Source organism: Onychomys torridus, chromosome 22 (assembly GCF_903995425.1).
Source record: "Onychomys torridus chromosome 22, mOncTor1.1, whole genome shotgun sequence".
Lineage (NCBI taxonomy): Eukaryota > Metazoa > Chordata > Mammalia > Rodentia > Cricetidae > Onychomys > Onychomys torridus.
Window position 1 is genome coordinate 38,770,986 of NC_050464.1, and position 21,438 is coordinate 38,792,423.

A 21,438-nucleotide genomic window follows, 5' to 3' on the forward strand; every position below is an offset into this window, starting at 1 on the left:
TTACATCTACATCAGGGTCTCTCCTGAACTTGGAATTCGGAGCTCACTGATTTGGCTAGTCCCCTAGGCAGCTTGCCTTAGGGATCCCTTATCTCTATCTCCCCTGGGACTACAAGTGGGCCACCATATCTGTTGGCTTTTTCTGTGGATGCTGGGAGTCCAAACTCTGGTCCTCACACATGTGCAACAAGGTTTATCCACTGAGCCATCTCCCTGGCCAGGCACGCATCCCAGTTGCCAAGCAAGGAGCTATTCTGCTGCAGACTGCTGTGTGCACATGGCCCCTGTGTCCCCCCTTGTGTCTTCACTCTAAGAGGGGCTTGGTGGACAGCTCAGAGGAGGGGCTCCCTACACAGCCACAGATCTGCGATGGGAGGAAGCAGGTTTGCCGAGCCACCGGCCGCCACCGCCTGCCACCACCCATATCAGCCCACATTGTCCTCTAAGACACCTTGCTACCTACAGAGTGGGCTGAGTCACCTCTCACCTATCCGCATGCCTTGTCCCGGTCATAACAAGCGCTCGCTGCTTTTGTAACTCCAAGAACAGCCTGTCACTGTCTCCCTCTCAAGTCCTAATAGGATCAAACAGCTGTCCCCTTCCTGCAAGGAGAGCACAGAGCTCAGGAGCTGTCCAGCAGCTAGGCTTTCTAAGAGGTCCAGCATTCAAAGAATACTTTGTATGGGCTGGAGAGCTGGCTCAGTGGCAAAGAACGTTCAGTGTTCTTGCAGAGGACCTGAGTTACATTCCTAACACCCACGTAAGTTATCTGTAACTCCAACTCCAAGGGATCTGATGCTCTCTTCCGGCCTCTCTTCCTGCCTTCAAGCGTGCACGTACACATGCAAGCATTGAAATACCAGGTCACAGCCTTCCACACACAACAGCTTAAAATACCCTCTCCTTCTTGTTCACTTCTAGGAAGCAACCAGTATCCTACACGTTTGATGACAGCATTCTGTTCTGTTTTCCTAGTCACTAACGTCCTGTGACCGCTGAACAACACTGAGAACCAAGACCAGGGACGGAAGTTCATTAGGGGGTCATCGTTCCATTGGGAAGTCTCTGATGCAAATGATCTATATTGCCATCCTGACAGGATCTAGACTCCACTAGGAGACAAAGCTCTGGGCCTGTTTCTACACGAGGTTAACTGAGGGGGAAACCCCATCCTGAATGTGGGTGACATCATTCCCTGTGCTGCAGCCTTGGACTGAATGCACATGAGCTGAGCGCCGGCATTCATTTGTGTCTGCCAAGACTTCTTGTTATGATGAACGCTCAGGAGAGCCATAGTGACCCTTTCCTTCTTAAGTGGCCTCTGTCAGCTAAGTCACTAATCCAGCTCCCTGAGCACCAAAATGCATTAGGTATGAAAAGTCTTTATTTTCTAATGAAAAGAATCAAAAGCTGGAAGGAACCATGGATCTCATCTGTGCCGTCACTACAACATGACTGGGGCTATCCCACTGTTCTTGCCAGGCTGGATTATGCGGCACATAGGGAACTCATGGCCAGGAGAGTCAACATGCACACAGGAGCCAGCAGCATCAGGATAACCCACAGACCAGGCCTGTCTGTCTGTCTGTCCATCCGTCGGTCTATCCATCCATCTATCTATGTATCATCTATCATCTGTCTGTCCATCCATCCATCTACCTATCATCTATCTACCTACCTACCTACCTATCTATCTACCTACCTACCTATCTACCTATCTACCTATCTATCTATCTATCTATCTATCCATCTATCTATCCAGACACAGTTCTCACTCACCAAGTAACCCTGGCCGGCCTAGATCTCACTATGTAGACCAGGCTGGCCTCAAACTCACAGGGAGTTTAATTCAGAATGCCCACCACCACATCCAGCTCTGACCTGAGCCCACAGATTAAACAGAATCTCTTTGGGCATAAGTTTCCAGTCCTAGCTACATATTACAGTCCTTTGAGGAACCCTGACCCAAAAATGAATTTTGAAAAACTTCAAAACTGTACAAGTAATGAGAGCCTGTGCTGAAGGCTCCTGTGCCAACCTTGAGCCCCCAACCGCTGGACTTTATCATACTGGCCTGGTTGCTTTTGTGTTAAAACACAAATTATCAAAGGGAAAGTCTTCAGTTGTGAAAGACTGCCAATTAGCTCCCTGTGGTCTGCCGAAGGACAGTGACAGCAGTCCACATCCCTTGGAGTTGGAGAGAACTTAGTAATAATGGCATATGGTGATGCACTTCTCTAGTCCCAGCTGCTTGGGAATCTTAAGTAGAAGAATCTCTTTAGCCAGGAGTTCAAGACCAGGCTGAGCCACATAGGGAGCCCTAATGTTAAAACTAGCAACAATAATAATAACCAAATGAATTTAGCATATTATCTTTAAAACTAATTAATATTTGTTCAAAGCCACCAAGAGGGCCTGGTACAGAGCAGGTGCTCAGTGTCACCGCCTATTGTTACAAACAAAGTTTTATTGTGCAGTCACACCATAAACAGTGGCAAATTCAAGCAGTTAGGTTGGAGACTAAACCACTTGCCAGTCTAAACTTTTACTTCCAGCCCTTTCTAGAAAATAGTTGGGGACTGTTCTGGGGATGTGGCTTTGTGGCAGAGCACTTGCCTAGCAGGACTAGGACCCGGGTTCCATGCCAGAACGGAGAACAGGGGAAAGAAGAGGAGAGAGAGGAGCAAAGAGAGAAGGAGGAGGAAGAAGAGGAAGAGGAGGAGGAAGAGGAAGGAAAGCCCCGCCCCCGCCCCGCCACGCCCCACCCCGCCCCTGCCACCGCGCCACGCCCCCGCCACGCCCCCACCTGGGTGCTGGTCCCCATCTTACTATCAACATGATCACCAGCTGGTTCTTCTTGGCCACCTGTGCGTGTGAGAAGATGCAGTCCAGCACCTGGGTCATGTCTGGCTTGAACTGCTCCCTCAAGTTGATCACACACTTGTCATAGTGGGCTGTGGGGGAGACAGGAGACCCCGGAGGGTGAGGCTGGCACTTCCCCCTTGCCCTGCCCAGAACCTGTGGCTGACCCCAGCAGCGGGTAGCATCTCTTGCCTTGCTGAAAATGATGCTCCACGTTCAGATACCGCCGTAGGAGGTCCAGCACCACAGCCTTCATGTAGCCACGGGTCCCGCTGCGGTACCTGGGGGAACCAAAAGCAGCCACTGCCACCATGCCCACCACCTCCTGAACACCTAGATGTCTCAGCTAGAGCTATTATGGCTTCCAGAAGGGAAGCACAGGTATGGTGGCCCATGCCTGCCAGAGCACCCTTCCTACGAAGGCTTCGAGTTTGAGGATGGCACGATACAGAGAAACCCTGTCCCGAAAAACTAAGAGCTGGGATGCAGCTCAGTGGCGGAGCGTGTCCCCAGCCACATGTGCAAAGCCCTGGTACAATCAGCATGGCAAGAGGAGGAGGGGGAAAGGAAGGGGGAGGGGGAACGGGGAGGAACAGGGGCACACTCCAACTCCTCAGGCCTAGCAGAACATGGAGTGGGCTCTTAGTGCCAGCGGGGCAGGTCAGTGGAGCCATGACTTTGATGAATTCTTGGTTCATCAAGCCAGAGGCCAGGCTGGCCTGGTCCCTAGGATCAAGCCTCTAAACAGGCCCAGAGAGAAGGAAAATTTTAAGAGTTGAGCTACTAAAAGAGGAAGGCTGATTTTAGCAGATTTTAACCATGAAACAAAAATTTCCAATGACCTATGTGACACACAAAGACGTTTTCAAAAGCCGAACTTGAAGATGTTTGCCAAAATACTTTTTGTAAATTTCCCTTCCTTCTTGAAACAAATGCAATGCGGTATTCCTCTCCATTTTTTCTCTTCTACAGTATTTCTAACATGGATGGATTTCATTTTCACCCTCTCAACCTGTGCAGGGAGTGGAAGCCAGGGCTTCACACATCTGCTCACAACCCTGGAGGACCAGGATGTACTTGCCTCTGGACCAGCTGCACGATACTTTGCGTGTTCATGAAGAAGACCTCACGGTCCGCCTTCCGCTGCAAGGTGGCTGCATGGCAGTCCAGGATGGTGGCTATCTAGATAAGAACACAGAACAGGTTAGCACACTGGCAGCCACGTGATCATGAGGGACCCACCACAGGCTCCCAGGGAGGCCCCAGACTGCTTGTACTCAAAGACCCAAGCCACCTGGCCTCTTCATAACAGCCCTGTTCACCCTTCAATGTCTGGGCACTCAGGAGCTCAAAATGGCGACAATCACACAAAGATATGAATGAATGAAAAGTCGCCTCCCGCCCACTCTGACAGGACCTGGAGGAGGAAGGAATGTCCAGCAAAAGTGTGGGCGCAGGAAGGGGGAGGGTTCCACCTTTATATTAAAGTTCATGTGATCGGCATGTTTCCTTTTAAAATTACTGTGGGGTGTGTATACGATGTATGTGGGGATGTATGCACCATGTTGCATGTGGAGGTCAGGGGATAACTGAACTTGGTTCTCCCCTTCTGCCTTTACGTGTGTCCTGAGGATCCCACTCAGATCTCTATGCTTACTTGGCAAGCGTCTCTACCTACTGAGCCATCTCACAGGCCCCCCAAATAAGGTATCTTTAATGAAAACTGAAACTAAAACTTGCACTAAGGAGAAATTTCGGAAAAGTCCCAAATGCATGCTTCCCTCCACGGGTCCTCATTAGTTCTAGTGGGAATGTGTTGGGAGAATTCCTGCAGAGCCCCAGGTGGTCTGATTCCAGGAGTGTTAGCACCTAGCTTTAATCTGCCTTTTTTGATGGATATTTTTGTATCAATCCTCCTCCAGCTGTGAGGCATGCGCTCAGCGGGAAGCCCGTCACTCAAAGGCACCACTACACTTTCCTCCCCTCCCCCCACGCCTCCCCTGGCAGCCACTAATCAACTTCCTTTCTACACTGATTGCCTGTTGAGGACACTGTGGTCTTTTGACCCGGCTCCTTTCCCTTAGCATAAGGCTTATCCATGAGGGAGCAAGAATCACAACACCATTCCTCTGACATGGCTGAACAACAATCCAACCTTCTGGAGCTCGGGATGTGGCTCAGTGGTAGAGTGCTTGCCTAGCATGCCTGAGGCCCAGCACTGCAAAAAACAAAACACACAGTTTCAACCTTTAGAGTTATTGACCTCTGGGAAGGGCCTGATTTAGCTACTCAATCAGCGGCGGCGAAGGTGTGTGTGGGGTGATGGGTAAGGGCAGCAGGAAGAAATGGTGAGGGCTGACAGGAAAAGGACCTTCCCAAACTCAACAGCACAAAGATCGCTATACAGGCCAGAGAGAATGAACACTTTTATACAAATGGGACATATAGGGGGCTGGAGAGATGGCTCAGAGGTTAAGAGCACTGACTGCTCTTCCAGAGGTCCTGAGTTCAATTCCCAGCAACCACATGGTGGCTCACAACCATCTGTAATGAGATCTGGTGCCCTCTTCTGGTCATACATGCTGTATACATAATAAATAAATCAATCTTAAAAAAAAAAATGGGACATATATACTGATGGTTTCCATTCCCAGGACCCATGAGGCCCACAGCTACAGACTTCCAAAACCTGTGACCCAGGAACAAGGTTTTATAGCTAACGATTTGAGCCAGCCTGGGCTAAGGCAGTTAGTTCTATTTGCACCCGCGACTTTGCCCCTGAACCTGAGCTGTTGGAGTGAGGCCTGGGGACTGGGGTATACATCAAAATGCCTGACCCTTGGGAGAAAATGCTGGAGTCCTACGGTAAAAGTTAGAAAGAACCACAGGCCAACAACACTTGGTGCTGGCCCAGCTTATGAGAGGTCAGATAAGGGAGTGAGCATAGGTGTGGCTGGCTGGAGCCCGCCGGGGCACGGACCTGTTGGCTGGGGAACTGGCATAACACGGAAGTGATGTTGCTGGCATACTGGGCCATCACCCTGCGGACTGCCTTCTCCACGGGTGCTGGGATGCGGCCCGCCACACTCGTCATGATCTCCTGGAGCTACAGGAGAGGTAGGGTTGGGTGCCGGAGCGTCATCATGAGCTTCTGGACCCACTCCTTCAGCTGCAGAGGGACAATGACATCAGTCACATATGTGTGGGCATCTTCATCTGTCACGGATGCCCATGCAACCCAACCCACTCAGTCCACACCTTACAATGCAGAAGATCTAGGCCCAGCAGCCTCTGGGGCAGCCTGGAGTGGAACTGCTCAAGTCATAGAGAGGCCCCTGTGTCCCTCTCTGGGTAACAGACCACCAGCACGGCATGGGAAAACAAAGAAGTTCATGGGACAAGCTAATGCCTGTGGGGGGCACTTGATTAGAGAGTGCCAGGTAGAATCCAAGGGTCTTTCTTTACCCGTATTCTTTTTCAGTTTGTTTTTATTACTGTTAAATTATGTGACTGTGTTTGTATCTGCATGTGGAGTATGGGAGTGAACACTAGTATCCTCAGAGGTCAGAAGAGGCATTTGATCCCCTGGAACTGCCCCATGTCGGTGCTGGGAACCCACTGGACCCGGGTCCTCTGGAAGAGCAGCACATGCTCTCAATCCCTGGGCCACTGAGCAATCTCTTCTCCCTCTTTATCTACTTTTCTTTTCTTTTTCCAGAGACAGCCACGGCAAGCTGGTAGAGTGATTATTCCCCCACTCACAATTGAAATGAAAACAGAGAGGTCATTTAAGTCACCCAGAGCTACTCAGCGGGTAAGAAACCCTCCTGGCTTGGAACAGGGCCCTGTGCATACCAAGGTATTACAGGCTCTTTTTTGTTTTTGTTTGTTTGGTTGTTGTTTTTTCAAGACAGGGTTTCTCTGTGTAGTTTTGGTGCCTGTCCTGGATCTCGCTCTACAGACCAGGCTGGCCTCGAACTCACAGGGATCCACCTGGCTCTGCCTCCCAAGTGTCGGGATAAAGGCGTGCGCCACTGCCGCCCGGCTCTTACCTTTACGCTGAAGATCGGCTCGGGCAGGCAGTAACCACTCATGACATTGGTCAGATTTTCTAAGACGCTGTGGAACACCTGATGCAGCTTCTCCCCGAGGATGGGCAGGGTCTGCTGGGTAGGGAGCTCTCCTGTGAATGGCTGTGCCTGGAGAGACAAGAGGACCGGTCACAGACAGACCATAAGAATCAAGGACAGGTCACAGACAGACCAGGGAACCTGTGAGACACGAGGACCAGTCACAGACAGACCAGGGAACCTGTGAGACACAAGGACCAGTCACAGACAGACCAGGGAACCTGTGAGACACAAGAACCAGTCACAGACAGACCAGGGAACCTGTGAGACATGAGGACCGGTCACAGATAGACCATGGAGTCTTGGAGAAACAAGGACTGGTCACAGACAGATCAGGGCAGAAGACTAACCCAAAAGCCTGAGAAAGAACAAGAGATGTGCCGGGCGGTGGTGGCGCACGCCTTTAATCCCAGCACTCAGGAGGCAGAGCCAGGCAGATCTCTGTGAGTTCAAGGCCAGCCTGGGCTACCAAATGAGTTCCAGGAAAGGCGCAAAGCTACACAAAGACACCCTGTCTCGAAAAACAAACAAACAAAAAGAAGAAGAACAAGAGATGTGCCATCCTGAGAACCCAACATTACTAAATTCAAGTCTGGGTCCAGGCTTTTCAAATTATCCCCTTTGCAAATGGCACAAATTTGGCAACTTACACTCCAAACAATTTTAGAGGAGGTTCTGTTTTTATTCTGATTTTCTTTTTCATAAAGATCATCTCCCTATTCTCTGTTTGGTCTCTCTTTGTAGGGCCCTGCCCTGCTCTGTTTTGAGGCAGGGTCTCATTACACAGCACAGGCCAGCCTCCGACTCACATTTTTCATGCCTCAGCCTCCCAAGTGCTGGGATTGCAGGCCTAAGTTACCATGCCTGACTTAATTAATGTAATTCATCAATTTCTTAAAATTTATTTTGAATATAAGATTTATTTGAATTGTGTCTATTTTGGAAGTTGGGAGGGGGTGTGTGGGCATGCATGCCAGTGCCCATGGAGGCCAGAGGCATTGGTTATGAGCTGCCCAACATGGGTGCTGGGAATCAAAACCCAGGTCCTCTGCAAGAACAGCAAATGTTATTAATCACTGAGTAGTGATCTCTCCAGCCCCAATATTTTATATTTTATTTACTCATTTATTTATTTGTTTGTTTGTTTGTTTTTGTGGCCCTGGGACTTGAACCTAGGGCCTTGGACATGTTATGCACACACTCTACCACTGAGCTGTACGCTAAATGAAATCAGCTATTGACAAACTGGCAAGTACTGTATGATCCCTGCCATCCAAGAAACCTGGAGCAGTCAGGTCCCAGGGAACAGTGCAGACTAGTGGCTGCCAGGGGCTGGACAAGGAGGGAGTAGAAAGTTGGCACGTAATGGGCACGGTTTTAGTTTTGTAAGAAAGAAAGTGTTCTGCGCAGAGGTGATGGTTGCTCAACAAGGTAGGCTTGACACTCTGGCCAATTTCAAAATGGCAAAGGCAGGGCTGTGACAGAGAGCTGAATGGTAGATGACGCCAGGCATACATGAAGCCCTGTGTTCTAACGCCAGCATGTGGACGGACGGACGGACAGACAGACAGACAGACAGACAGACACACACACACACACACACACACACACATACACGCACACACACACAGAGGTAAAGATAGTTATATATATTCACCCACATCTTAGCATCTGAGTAAGGTATGTCTGTTAAACACATCAGTAGTGGTTCATTGTGACTAGTGGATCTTATGATCAGAATGGAAAGTACATGAGTACTAACTAGTAATAAATACAGTCAAATTAATAATAAGGGAACTGGGTACATGGAATATGAAAGCCCTTTAGAGGATCTGTAATCCTGCAAATCTAAAGCTGTATGAAAGACAGAATCTGGTTTATATAGCACGTATTAATTGAACAAAATAATAACGATATTTTAAAGGTAGTCCCAGATAGCTCACAGAGCCAGGCATGATGGTATACACCTACAGCTTGGAATATGGAGACAGAATTCAAACCCAGACTGGGGTTACATAGTGAGCCAAGGCCAGCCTGGGCTACACAGCTGGACCATGTGTGTGTGTGTGTGTGTGTGTGTGTGTGATGAGATAGCTCAGCAGGTAAATACAGGTCTAAACCACAGTAGGAGAGAACCAATTCCCCAAAGTTGTCCTTTGACCTCTACTCACACTTGATGGCACACAAGCACACACACACAACAACAACAATAACTACTACTACTACTGCTGCTGCTGCTGCTGCTGCTGCTACTACTACAACTAATAACAGCAATAATTAATAAATTAATTTTTTAAAGCCAAGGGCTGGGGATGTAGCTCAATGCTGAAGTACTTGCCAAGCATGACCAAGACCTTGGGTTCACCCCCAGCACTGAAAGGGGGGAAAAAAGCCAGCTTCATGGGCTGGGGTGAGAAATAATGAGCTGAGGCACTGCCTGTCGCAGGTCCTCCCAGCCAGAGGGAACAGGCTCCAGGCGGGAGGCTTGTGTGACTCATGAAGCTGCAGAGAGGGTTAGAAGGTCACTGGGAGCGGTGCTGTCCTTGGGTCCCGGGAAGAACCTGGGCTTTGCTCCAGGCAGGACTGGAGAGCCGTGAAAGGATTGGAGAAGACAGGGGCAAGCGGCTGGGGGGCTTCCACGTTACATTGTCACCAGGGCTGAGTGTGCCCACAAACGACATGGACAGGTCCAGGAACAGAGAGACTCCCGTCTGCTCCCTCTGAACGGGGTGACACAGTGGGAGCGTCTGGGCCAGCCAGAGCATCCAGGACCATGTGTCACATACCGCGTGCACTTTGGAAGGGTCATCGAGTTCGAGCCTCGCCACCACGCAGCCGGCCTCCAGCACGACCCCTGGACGCTTGACGTACCTCACCCGGCCACTCTCCTGCACGTTCAGGGCCATGATCATCTTCATCACCTGTTTTGCAGAAAGAAGAATAGGTCAGAGTTCCCTGGTGCCGGCACCCACAGTCACTCAAACTAGGGACTGTGAAGCAGGGGGTGCATCACGGGACGGGAAATCTCTGGGCCTACTCAAGCACAAGAGGAGAAACCTATCATCTCTTCCAGTGTGCTGTGCACCAGGCATGGAGCTGTGCACCAGGGGTGGGGCTGTGCACCAGGGGCGGGGCTGTGCACCAGGGGCAGGGCTGTGCACCAGGCACAGGGTTGTGCACCAAGCACGGATGCCATCCAAGAACCATCTCCATCTCCAAAGCCAGCCAGGGAGGCAGGTGTGAATGCCGCCCATTTCACAGACATAGGAACTGCTTCTGCCTTTTTGATTCGTGGTGCTGGGGGTGGAACCGAGGGCTTCATGCACGCTGGACAAACGCTCTCCCATGGAGCTGCACCTCCAGCCCCCTCCTGACCGTTTGTTTTCAAAGGAGGCCGTCTCTACCAGAAACTGTCGCACTGGTGGTCAGTGACAGACAGATGCCGGTGTGCCACAAGACTCTAAGGACGCTGACCACCTAGCGACACTATAGCCATGCCCAAACTGTGGTGATCTAGTGTAAATGAGTGGCAGCATCTTGCATCTCACACTTAGAGGTCGAGTCAACACCTCAAATGACTGAACGACACCTTCCAGGTTGTGCAGAAACACTCTATGATGTCCACGGAACAAAGAGGTTGTCCAAGGACACATGTCCCAGAACACATCCCACTGCTGAGCAACACGGGGCTCTCGGCTTCCCACACACCCCCAGCTGTCTAAAACAAACATTTAACATCACGCCCATGGCTGATGGCGCCCTCTGGGGAGTGGGGGGGGAGTTGTAAAATGAAGCACCGGCTTGAAATTCACCCTGTAACTCACTTGCCTAACCCAGTGTCTGAGGATGCCTAAGACCTGAGATCTGTGACCACGGCACCCACTGTGAGCCACGGCACCAACTGTGAGCCACAGCACCACACTGCTTCCTGCTCAGCGGTTCACCACCTCCATCATCTCTGTGGATTCCAAAAACTGCCTTCCTGTCTCTGAGCCTTGGTGTCCCCATCTGTAAACTGGGAGCAAATCCCTCCCTTACAGAGAATAACTGAGGTGGATAGTCCAGCCTGTGCAGGAGGGGGGGTTCTCCGGAAGAGCCACCCACTGTTCTCACAGCAGAGAGGAGGGCAGGCTTGCAGCTTGGCTCTCTGTGCCCTCAGGCAACAACATCCTTAGCCCACCTTCCTGGGTCTGATCTCTTCATGCATACCACGGGAATCACATGTGTGCCCGCCTCATGAACTTGCTGAGGTTATAAAAGCGGAACCCTTGCCTAGCATGCTTTAGGGCTTAGAGTCCATCCTCGGCACAAAGTGAAGGTGCATGGATCAACACCCCTGGATGGTCAGTGCTCGGTCAGTACTGGCTTGTGGTTTTAATCACTGTCACCACCATTACTAAGCAGTTCTTACTCCCTCCAGGAGATGCAGGCGATCGGAGCTCTCTTTTAAAATATTCTTTGACTAGCCCAGGTTTAGGCTGAACCTACCAGACCAAGGACAGAGGCAAGGCCTGATGGCTGAGGGGCGGGGTTTCGGGGGGCCTGATAGCTGAGGGGCGGGGTTTCGGGGCCTGATGGCCGAGGGGCGGGGTTTCGGGGCCTGATGGCCCAGTGGTGGGGTTTCGGGGCTACAGACCCACAGCCCCAGGGTTGTCTCTTCCTCACCTCCATCTCGGCGTAGCTACTCCCAGCTTCCACGTGGTCTCCATCCTCCACCGTGTACTGGGTCAGCTTCCCAGCCGAGGGAGCCCTCAGGACCGTGGGGTCATTCTCCTTCTCAAATACGCACGTCTTATTGCCAATAGTGATCCGGTAACTAGGGGCCGGAATAGTGGGGTGTGGGGGACAGATGAGGCCCAGCAAGAGAGCCAGACTTCGGGGTACTTTCCCTCTCCTAGGGCAGGCATTCCATCACCCTCTGTGAGGCATTAGAGCCTTTATTTCTTTTTCTTTCTTTTTTTTTTTTTATTTTAGATTTAGAACAAAATTTTTAAGATTTATTTTTATTTTATTTTTATTTTTTTGCCAGAGTTGAGGACCGAACCCAGGGCCTTGTGCTTGCTAGGCAAGCGCTCTACCACTGAGCTAAATCCCCAACCTCTGTTTTGTTTTTCGAGACAGGGTTTCTCTGTGTAGTTTTGGTGCCTGTCCTGGATCTCGTTCTGTAGACCAGGCTGGCCTCGAACTCACAGAGATCTGCCTGGCTCTGCCTCCCGAGTGCTGGGATTAAAGGCGTGTGCCACCACCACCCGGCTCAATAACTCTTAACTAATTCTAACTCCTTCCTTCAACTGAACTGGGGAAGACAGGTTTTGGGCAGAGCTTACAAGAATCTTGAATATTCTTAGCAGACAGGACATAGTTAGAAGGCAGAGTAAGCGGCACTGAGGTATAACTCTAACCTACCTTCTTCTAAAGTATTGGGGACTGAGAAAAGGGTCCCCCTTACTGACCCAGGAGTGGACTCCAACACATGTACATATCCCACACTTTGATCTGTTGGCCAGGGTCTGAGTGGCCTCCCCTGCCTGGCCATCTATGTACCACTGTGACCTCAGCATGGTCAGGCAAACGGGAGCTGGAAGTATCTGGACCCATAGCACCATGCCTGGAGCTTCCAGCACCCATCAGGACACAAAGCTAGCTCCTTCCTGCCACTGTCTGTTCAGTGTGTCATCTTCTGCCATGGGCTAGAAGCCTGGGAGTGATGGCATCCTCACCCCTAGCTGAGCACACTGTCCACAGTAGCTCAGTGGCCAGCCGTTGGGTGGGGTTTAGCTTGTGCTCATCCTCCAGGGCTGTGGGCCCTGTAGCTCAGACCCAGAGCAGCTGGCACCTCCTCCCTTACCCTACAGACCATGGAGCTGGTTGTCAAGTCCTGTTTGGCCCTGTATCCTCTGGTAACTGGAAAGGGTAACTGCCTGGGAACCCCTACCCTCAAACACATGCACATCTTCCAGGTGCATGGAGCTCCACCCAGGATGGTGACTCTCTCTGAATGCCCCAGAACGGACCAAAACAGGCTTTAGCTAGAACCTCAGGCCTGCAGAGGACACCTTTGCCTTTCAGCTCCTTCAGAGAGCTGCACATCCTCCACGCTGCCCATGCCCCGGGACTCACGCACCTGTCCACTTCCTCCTTCATGTACGTAGTGTAACTGCTGCCATTGTAGGACAGGAGCAACCCCCCATCGTTCAGCCGGTGGGCATCAATCTCGATGTGGCAGTCATTCATGATAAGAATGAACACAGTCAGGGACTGCCGGGCCACCTGTGGGGACATCAGAACCCCCATGGCTCCTATGGTGACCATGAGCTAGCAGTCTACTCCTGCCCTGGCTGTGGACAGATGGCTTCAGGCTGCAGACACAGGCCCTGTGGAGCCATCCCTGGCTGAGCTGGGTTTCCTGGGGATTTCAGTTTCCAAGCATCACTATGGCCGGTGGGGACTGGGGCTTGTGCTCTGCTGGGGTAGCATGGAGGCCTCGCCAGGGACCTAGTGCCCGGAGCTGTATGTGCCTCCCAAATCCCTACGCCAAAACCCAGCCTCAGAGATCTTAGTAGGATGTGGGACCCCTGGTTCAAGTACACGTGTCACGTGGGCGGAGCCTTCTCAGCACCCTTAGAAAAGGGACCCAGGGCTGTAAGATGACATAGGTGATGGCAGTTGCCATCAAGCCTGACAAGCTGAGTCTGGGCTCCACATGGTGGGAAGAGAATCAACTCCTGAAAGCTATCTTTCTAACACACACACACACACACACACACATATACACACACACATTGTTGTACTCTCATACACACATATGCACACACACACACTTGTACTCTCATATACACACACTATACATACATACATACAACAGATTCAATGTAAAAGTTGTTAAAGGAACTCCAAAGAGCGCCCTGCCGCCTTCTACCAGAGGAAGGCACGCAGTGAAAGAAGGTCCCCACTAGAAACCAGGAAACGGGCCCGCAGAAGATACTGAATTGGCCCGTGCCCCGACCCTGGGTGTCCCGGCCTCAGAACTACAAGTAGTGCCTCCTGTGGTTTACGAGCCTCTGGTCTATGTATTCTGCTATGAAAACCTGAATGGACAGAGATGCCTGAATATGGTCTACAGCTTAGGAGATCCGGGACCCTGGAGGGAGGCGTGCACACTGGGCTCTGGCCCAGGCTCTACGCTTCCATTGCAATGAAATATCAACCCAAACCCGGCCCTGATCCATCATATCTTCATAACATACACACAGGTGTTACAGCACACACAGACAAGTGTTGTATGTTAAAAGATAGTGAGAAATGTGTTTCAGCATTCTTTGGGTACCACTCAGCCTCCCTCTCCTAAACTCAGAGTGTTTGGAATTCAAGGTCATGGACCACAGAGAGCCCTGAGGGACATGCTGCTCACACCCCCACATGAAGACTCCATCTGGGTTCACAGAAGTCAGGCTCAAAATGGTAGGAACTTCTGAGACGCACAGAGGCTGCGCCTTTACCTTGAGAATGTACTTGACGCCTCCGTAAATCAACTCAACATCCACAATGTTCAGCAGAGAATCAGCCGGGAGGACCTGACCCCTGATGGAGAAGATGGATATGCCATCAGTCCAGGGAGGAGCAGAGATCCCTACAGCACCTCTTGGGCTCAGCGACATCCTCCATGGTCCCCCAGAAGGCTGGATCGGAACTCAGTGGCGGAGCGGATGCCCCTATGTGTGAAGCCCTGGGCTCCACCCCCAGCATCATCAAGCAGTCAGTCAGCTGGCTTTCTGCCCTTCATAGACACCAGCAAACCCAAGCCGAGACTGATTAAAGGTTGGGACACAGATCCCAGAGTGGAACTGGCGCCCACTGATGAACGGGACATTTTAAAGTAGCTTCAAAACCTTAACAATGGCTTCTCCTAGGAAAAAGTCCCACATGGAAGTCAGGTATGGTGGCATGGGTCTATTAACCTGGCACTGGGGAGGGTAAGGCAGGAGGGTAAGTCAGCCTGTGATATACACCTAAACTGTCTCACAAAAATATAAATGGGAGAAAGAAGGGGGTCTGCCACCCTCTAGCACATGGGCTGTGAGTATACTGTCACTCAATGGCAGTGAGCAATCACTACTGTTTATTCTTTGACACTTTTTGTGGTCACACCGTTCATTTGTCATGGTTCTTCTCAAGAGAGGACACTTGGTTCTTATTGCTGGGCCACACAGGGAATGGGCCCACCTTAGCCTGTAGTAGGCAGGAGTCACTGATTCTGCCGCCACCCTACAATACACAGGACGGTCCTCCCAAACCATGATCCAGGCAGAAGTTGCCTTCACTGCACCCTACGGACCCTCCATACCCACAAACCTCTCTGGCTCAGGCCCAGCCTCTTCCAGGCAATACAGGCTTAGCCACAGAATGTCAAAGGCAAGCTCAAAGGAGAGGCAGCCTCAAAGCACATCCCACCTGGCATGGTGGCACAAAAGTATAATCCCAACGCTCAGGAGGCTGAGGCAGGAGGATCCAATTCGGATGCCATCATGAGCTACTTAATGAGTCTATTTCCAAACACCACAAAAAGCCCACCCTGCCCACCACGCTGCCCACACACCACAGGAGGGAACAAGAGAACTGTCTGCCCTACCTTTCCAAGGAGTGCAAGAAATCCGTCATGCAGGTTCTGAACATTGCATCTGCCACGTTCAAGGCCCCACACACCACCCCGAGCATGATGTCCGGCTTCTCTGCCTAGGAAAGACTCCAGGTCTTGGTACCTGCCAGAAGCATGAATCTCAGCCACCCCCGGGGAGACAACATGGCTTCCTACCTGTACCCGCTCAGCGATGAGGTGGTCCAGCCACCCTGTGTCGATGTCGTTGTTCTGGAAGCTCTCGGTCTCCAGAAGGTTCACGAGATATTCCACAGTGGTCCGGAAGTCACCCCGGATGGACAGTTCCTTTAAAGCCACTACCATGTTGCTGGAGAGGAAAGACACACGTGATTGGTTTCCACACTTACCCACATTTGCTGTGGATGTCCAGGATGTGTTTCTCAGAGCACCTGAGAGCTTCTGGATGGGATGACCAAGCTCAGTTGCACATAGACTGGCTGAGTGATCACACATGAGTAACTTACCTACCTGGGCCTCAGTTACCTCATCTGAAAAATGGGGGGATAACCCTGCTGCCTGGAGTACTTGAGGTTTGCAAAGAGATGCTCCATGTAAAGCAGTTCCAGTTAACACCGCTGTGTGATTAGGCCCCAGCGTCTAATCATTAATTGTTCAGATACATAACGATCCATAAAGAGGGGCGTGTCTCTCTGTTTCTGGCTCCCCTTGGCCTAATCTCCTATCCTCAAAAGAACCACTTCTGCCTGTTTCCTGGCTGCTCTGCCCAGGTGTGTCTGCCGCCCCTGGCTCAGCAGCTTGGCGAGCTGCAGGGCTGTGGGACTGCAGTAGACGTTTCTGGGGACAGGTATTAGGATGAGCAGATTCCTAGAGAGAAGATTCCCACCAGCGATAGTGTCCCCAGGAGCCGTGAGTAGCTATGGGCTGACAGCAGTAATATATATAATAATAATAATAATAATAATACACAGTCAAATGAAGATGTCAACAGGCCACAGGAGCAGAGTCAGGACCCGGATTTGAATGTGACATGATCACGTGACTGAAGCCCCGGCATGGGAGAGCCAATCCCAGACTCCAGGCAAGTGCCTCCCTCTGCCAGACTCTGGCAGCGGTGACAGCTGGAGTCTCCTCCCAAGCCCACTGCAGTCAGCACCACAGTTCAAGACTCGCCTCAGGGTTTTCACCTGGAGCAGGCTGGGCATACCTCCTCCAGTTAATTAAGTCCAGTGTGCCGCAAATCTCCCTCCATACTCTCCAAAGACCTCAATTTGCCGCAGAACGTGATTAAAATGAATTAGTCTAAGCTGACAGAGGAGTACCACCATCACAACTGTCAAACTGAGCTAAATTAATTCATGGTCAATTAGGCCAGTCCAATGCTTTTTATTTATATTTTAATGTGCATGGGTGTTTTGCCTGCATGTTGGTGAGGGTGTCAGGTGCCGTGAAACTGGAGTTACAGACAGCAGTGAGCTGCCAGGTGGGTGCTGGGAACTGAACCCAGGCCCTCTGGAAGAACAGCCAGTGCTCTTAACCACTGAGCCATCTCTCCAGCCTCTGAGTCCAATGTTTTATTGAATGAAACAATCCCTGACGTCTCTGGGTTCTTGTCACTCTGGAGAGCAACTACCTGCACAGGGGTGTTTATAACAGACTGGATTTTACCTTCCCAGGCCCATGTCAAGGCAGCCGGGGAGTCCTTGGTTAACATGAGTTTCTCAGTCTGAAGAAAATACTGTGGCGGCATTTGACTAGGCGGGGAACAGAGGCCACCATCACGGCTTGAGGTGGAGACCGGGGAGCAGCAGGACACCCCCAGAAGAAACGAGTCTCAGGGTGAACATGGAACTACTTATGAGGTGACATGTTAAGGTGCCTCTGCCCTCCTCAGAGCCTAGTCCTCAGCACCCAGAGACCCCTTTGTGTCTCCTTGAGGCTAGACCTCTTGCGTGCTCAAGACCCAGTGGCCCTGGTGAGAGCTCTGCCATCCACCAGTCTCCAACAAAGAGACATTGTTCTCGAACTTCAGCCGCCTTGTGAGATCTAGGGTCAGACCTGTATATACAAGTATTTCTGAGTGTTTGTTTCTTAAAAGAGGGAGGCAGGGATGGAGAGAGGGAGGGAGGAAGGGAAGGGAAGACAGAGGCAGAGAGGGAAGAGAAGCAAGCAGGAAATACTGACGAAATGGCCTCTTCACGGTTCTCGCCCCAGGAGAAGCAGTGCCCGAACTGGGAATCTGCGAACTCATGCAATCCTCCAGCAGCCGCTACGCTGAAGTAGCCCCAAACGTTCTTGTTGCTGCGGAAGTTCAGCTCCTGGACTGTCCCCGAGCTTGGCTTAAAACCCTGGAGCCCAGACAGACAGAAAATGAGACAGAAGTCGTTACTCCCAAGTACATTGTGTCTTCGTGGTGATTCAATTCTGGGAAAGCCCTGGAAAACCTACCAAAAGCAAAAGTCCAGGGGTATCAACAGACATACAACTTTGGCAATGGCTTTGGGCCTTGTCTATCTGTGGGCGTGTCTATCTGTGGGCGTGTCTATCCGTGGATGTGTCTATCTGTGAATCTGTCCAGGTGAGCACCTGGTTAGGGAAATAACCCAGTCCATAATAGTATTGGCTTTGGAAGCAAGAGGGCCTAGGTTTGATCCCCAGAACTCACATAAAAAAAAGCATCATGCTCAAGTGATCTCAGCACTGCCGGGGCAGAGACAGGCAGATGCCCAGGGCTGACTGGCCAGCTCAGCCTAGCCTTTAGCATACTTGTGAACTCCCAGCCAGTGAGAGACTCTGTCTTAAAAAACAAGGTGGCTAGCCAGGCGGTAGTGGCACACGCCTTTAATCCCAGCACTCAGGAGGCAGAGGCAGGTGGATCTCTGAGTTAGAGGCCAGCCTGGGCTACAAAGCAAGTTCCAGGAAAGGTGCAAAGCTACACAGAGAAACCCTGTCTCAGGAAAAAAAAAAACAGGGCTGGAGAGATGGCTCAGTGGTTAATAGCACTGACTGTGCTTCCAGAGGTCCTGAGTTCAATTCCCAGCAACCACATGGTGGCTCACAACCTTCTGTAATGTGAAATCTGGTGCCCTCTTCTGGCCTGCAAGGATACATGCAGACAGAACATATGTATAATAAATAAATAAATCTTTAAAAACAAAACAAAACATAGTCTTTCGCCAGGCAGTGGTGGCACACACAGATCTCTGTGAGTTCGAGGCTAGCTTGGGCTACAGAGTGAGTTCCAGGACAGGATCCAGAGCTACACAGAGAAATCCTGTCTTGAAAAACCAAAAAAAGGGGTTGGGGACTTAGCTCAGTGGTAGAGCACTTGCCTGGCAAGCGAAAGGCCCCAGGTTCGATCCTCAGCTCCAAAAAAAAAGAAAGAAAGAAAAGAAAACAACAACAACAACAACAAAAAAAAAAACAAGGTGGCTGGGCGGTGGTGGCATACGTCTTTAATCTCAGCACTTGGGAGGCAGAGCCAGGCAGATCTCTGTGAGTTTGAGGCCAGCCTGGGCTACAAAGTGAGATCCAGGACAGGCACCAAAACTATACAGATAAACAGTGTCTCGAAAAACAACAAACAAATAAACAAACAAACGAACGAATAAATAAATAAATAACAAGGTGAGTGGCCCTTAAGGAATGATGCCAGAGGATGTCCTCTGACCTCCACATACTCACTGTGGTTCCCATACATACAAACAATAAATATTAAAAAGTTTATTTTTTAAAAAGTGAAGATGTGGGCTGGAGAGATGGCTCAGAGATTAGGAGCACTGGCTGATCTTCCAGAGGTCCTGAGTTCAATTCCCAGCACCTACGTGGTGGCTCACACCATCTGTAATAATAAGGTCTGGTGCCCTCTTCTGGCAGCCAGGGCACTGTATACATAATAAATGAATCTTTAAAAATAAAAAAAACTCTTGCTAAAAAAAAAAGTGAAGATGTGGTGCTGGGGGTGTGGCTAACATCCTACCCTGTCGTCTACCACATCTAGCAGACAGATCTCTTGTGAGTTCAAGGTCAGCCTGGTCTACAGAATAGCCAAGGCTATACAGAGAAACCCGGTCTCAAAAAATAAAAAATAAAGTAAAACATAACAATGAAACCAGAGCAAACTGGTGATGAGTCCCAGAAGAATGAGCAGCCAGATGTGTAAGCAATTATGCCAGCCAATTGCTTTCAAGACCCCAGTAAGAACAAGCCACAGGGGACCTCCCACAGGCTCCCTAAAAGACCACAGCAAAAAGCACACAGAGCCAGAAATCCAAGAACTTTGGCTCCAAATCTGGCTGCACACACCAAAGATGGAAACCAGGTGGAAAGTTGGGATGGGCTTTGTTGACTCCAGCAGGCTGCAATATGGACCACCAGCACCATGAGATCATGTGAGTGAGGAGCTGTATGAGGGCTTTCCTGAAACCTGGCATATACTATGCATCCAGCAAGCCCAAAGCCATGGCACACAGCTCCCACACTCAGCTTCTTGTGTATACTGAGAAGCCTGGGTGCTGGTGCCCTCCCCCACCCACCACCCACCACCCACATCCCCCCATCCCACCCCCAGCTCCAAGGCAAAGACCAGGGGCCCACCCTTCCCTGGGAGTCTATGGTTAATGGAAACACAGGGGCCCCACACTTGCCTCATCTGGGTTTTCACTGGTGATCCTGGCTGCAATGACGTGACCTCGGGCAATGGGAGGACTCAGAGGGGTCTCAAAAGAAATGGGGGTCACTCCCCAGGGGGATTCTCCATACAGAAGCCGTATGTCCTTCAGCCGGTGCAGGGGCACACCCATGGCAATCTAAATGCAGAAACCCATCCCGCATGTCAGTCTGCTAGGATCCTGGCCCTGAAACATGGAGGGCAACATTACACCAGGAACAAGTTTGTGCTGAAGTCAGAAGCTAGCCTCTTGGAGCTACAGAAGGAAGCCACGGAGCTGGCTAGGTTGCCAAGGCTTCATGAAGGCTACAGGAAAAGCAGGAATGAGAAGCAAAGCCCAGGCATGTTGGAGCAACCATCCACTTAAGCACCTGAAGGAATTCAGCATCTCAAAAGGCTATCGCTATATTCTGTAAAAAATATCCACTGTGGCCGGGTGGTAGTGGTGCATACCTTTAATCCCAGCACTCAGGAGGCAGAGGCAGGCAGACCTCTATGAGTTCAAGGCTAGCCTGGTCTACAGAGTGAGTTCAGGAAAGGCGCAAAGCTACACAGAGAAATCCTGTCTCCAAAAACAACAACAACAACAACAACAACAACAACAACAACAAAAAGCAAAATATCTAGTGTGAATCAAACCAGGAAGAAATAATCAAGCAAATGCAAACTGAGGGGCCTTCAGCCTGAACGCTCAAAAGCACTGATGCCAGTGAGATGGCTCAGCAGATAAAGGTGACTGCTGCCAAGTCCAAAGACCTGAGTTCAATACCAGGACCTACCTGGTGGAAGGAGAGAGCCTATAAAACATCTTCTAACATGACATGACACAGCAGGTCATGGCATGCTCCCATTCCCCCACATAAAAATCAATGTCTTCCAAATAATCATCAAGGTCACATGAGGCCCTGGGTTCCATGACCAGCACCCCTCAAAAAGAATGAAAAGGAAAAGACTTGGGAATGTTCCAGACTTAAGAGGATACATAATGATGAAAGGGAATGTACGTCTGAGTTGGTCAGGATTTGTAAAAACAAAATAAAAACTGCCATAAAGAGAACTATTGGGACAATTAGGAATGTTTACTATAGACAGTGTATCACTTAAACACTGGCTCGATGCTGTATTTCCCATGGGCTACAAATACATTGTGACATTGTCCCAGA

General features: G+C 50.6%; 1 protein-coding gene across 1 annotated transcript in view; it reads right to left on the reverse strand.

Annotated features, from left to right (window-relative positions):
• The window catches only part of Acacb (acetyl-CoA carboxylase beta), a 53,968-nt gene extending 33,560 nt beyond the window's left edge, over positions 1 to 20,408 (reverse strand). Inside the window, 13 exon segments of the mRNA XM_036171672.1 lie at positions 2,830 to 2,954; positions 3,055 to 3,143; positions 3,944 to 4,044; positions 5,843 to 6,031; positions 6,915 to 7,061; positions 9,779 to 9,913; positions 11,658 to 11,808; positions 13,117 to 13,262; positions 14,492 to 14,573; positions 15,622 to 15,725; positions 15,805 to 15,955; positions 17,791 to 17,954; positions 20,253 to 20,408. Coding sequence (XP_036027565.1) covers positions 2,830 to 2,954; positions 3,055 to 3,143; positions 3,944 to 4,044; positions 5,843 to 6,031; positions 6,915 to 7,061; positions 9,779 to 9,913; positions 11,658 to 11,808; positions 13,117 to 13,262; positions 14,492 to 14,573; positions 15,622 to 15,725; positions 15,805 to 15,955; positions 17,791 to 17,954; positions 20,253 to 20,408 — 1,740 coding nt within the window.
• Positions 20,409 to 21,438: the final 1,030 nt, after the last annotated feature.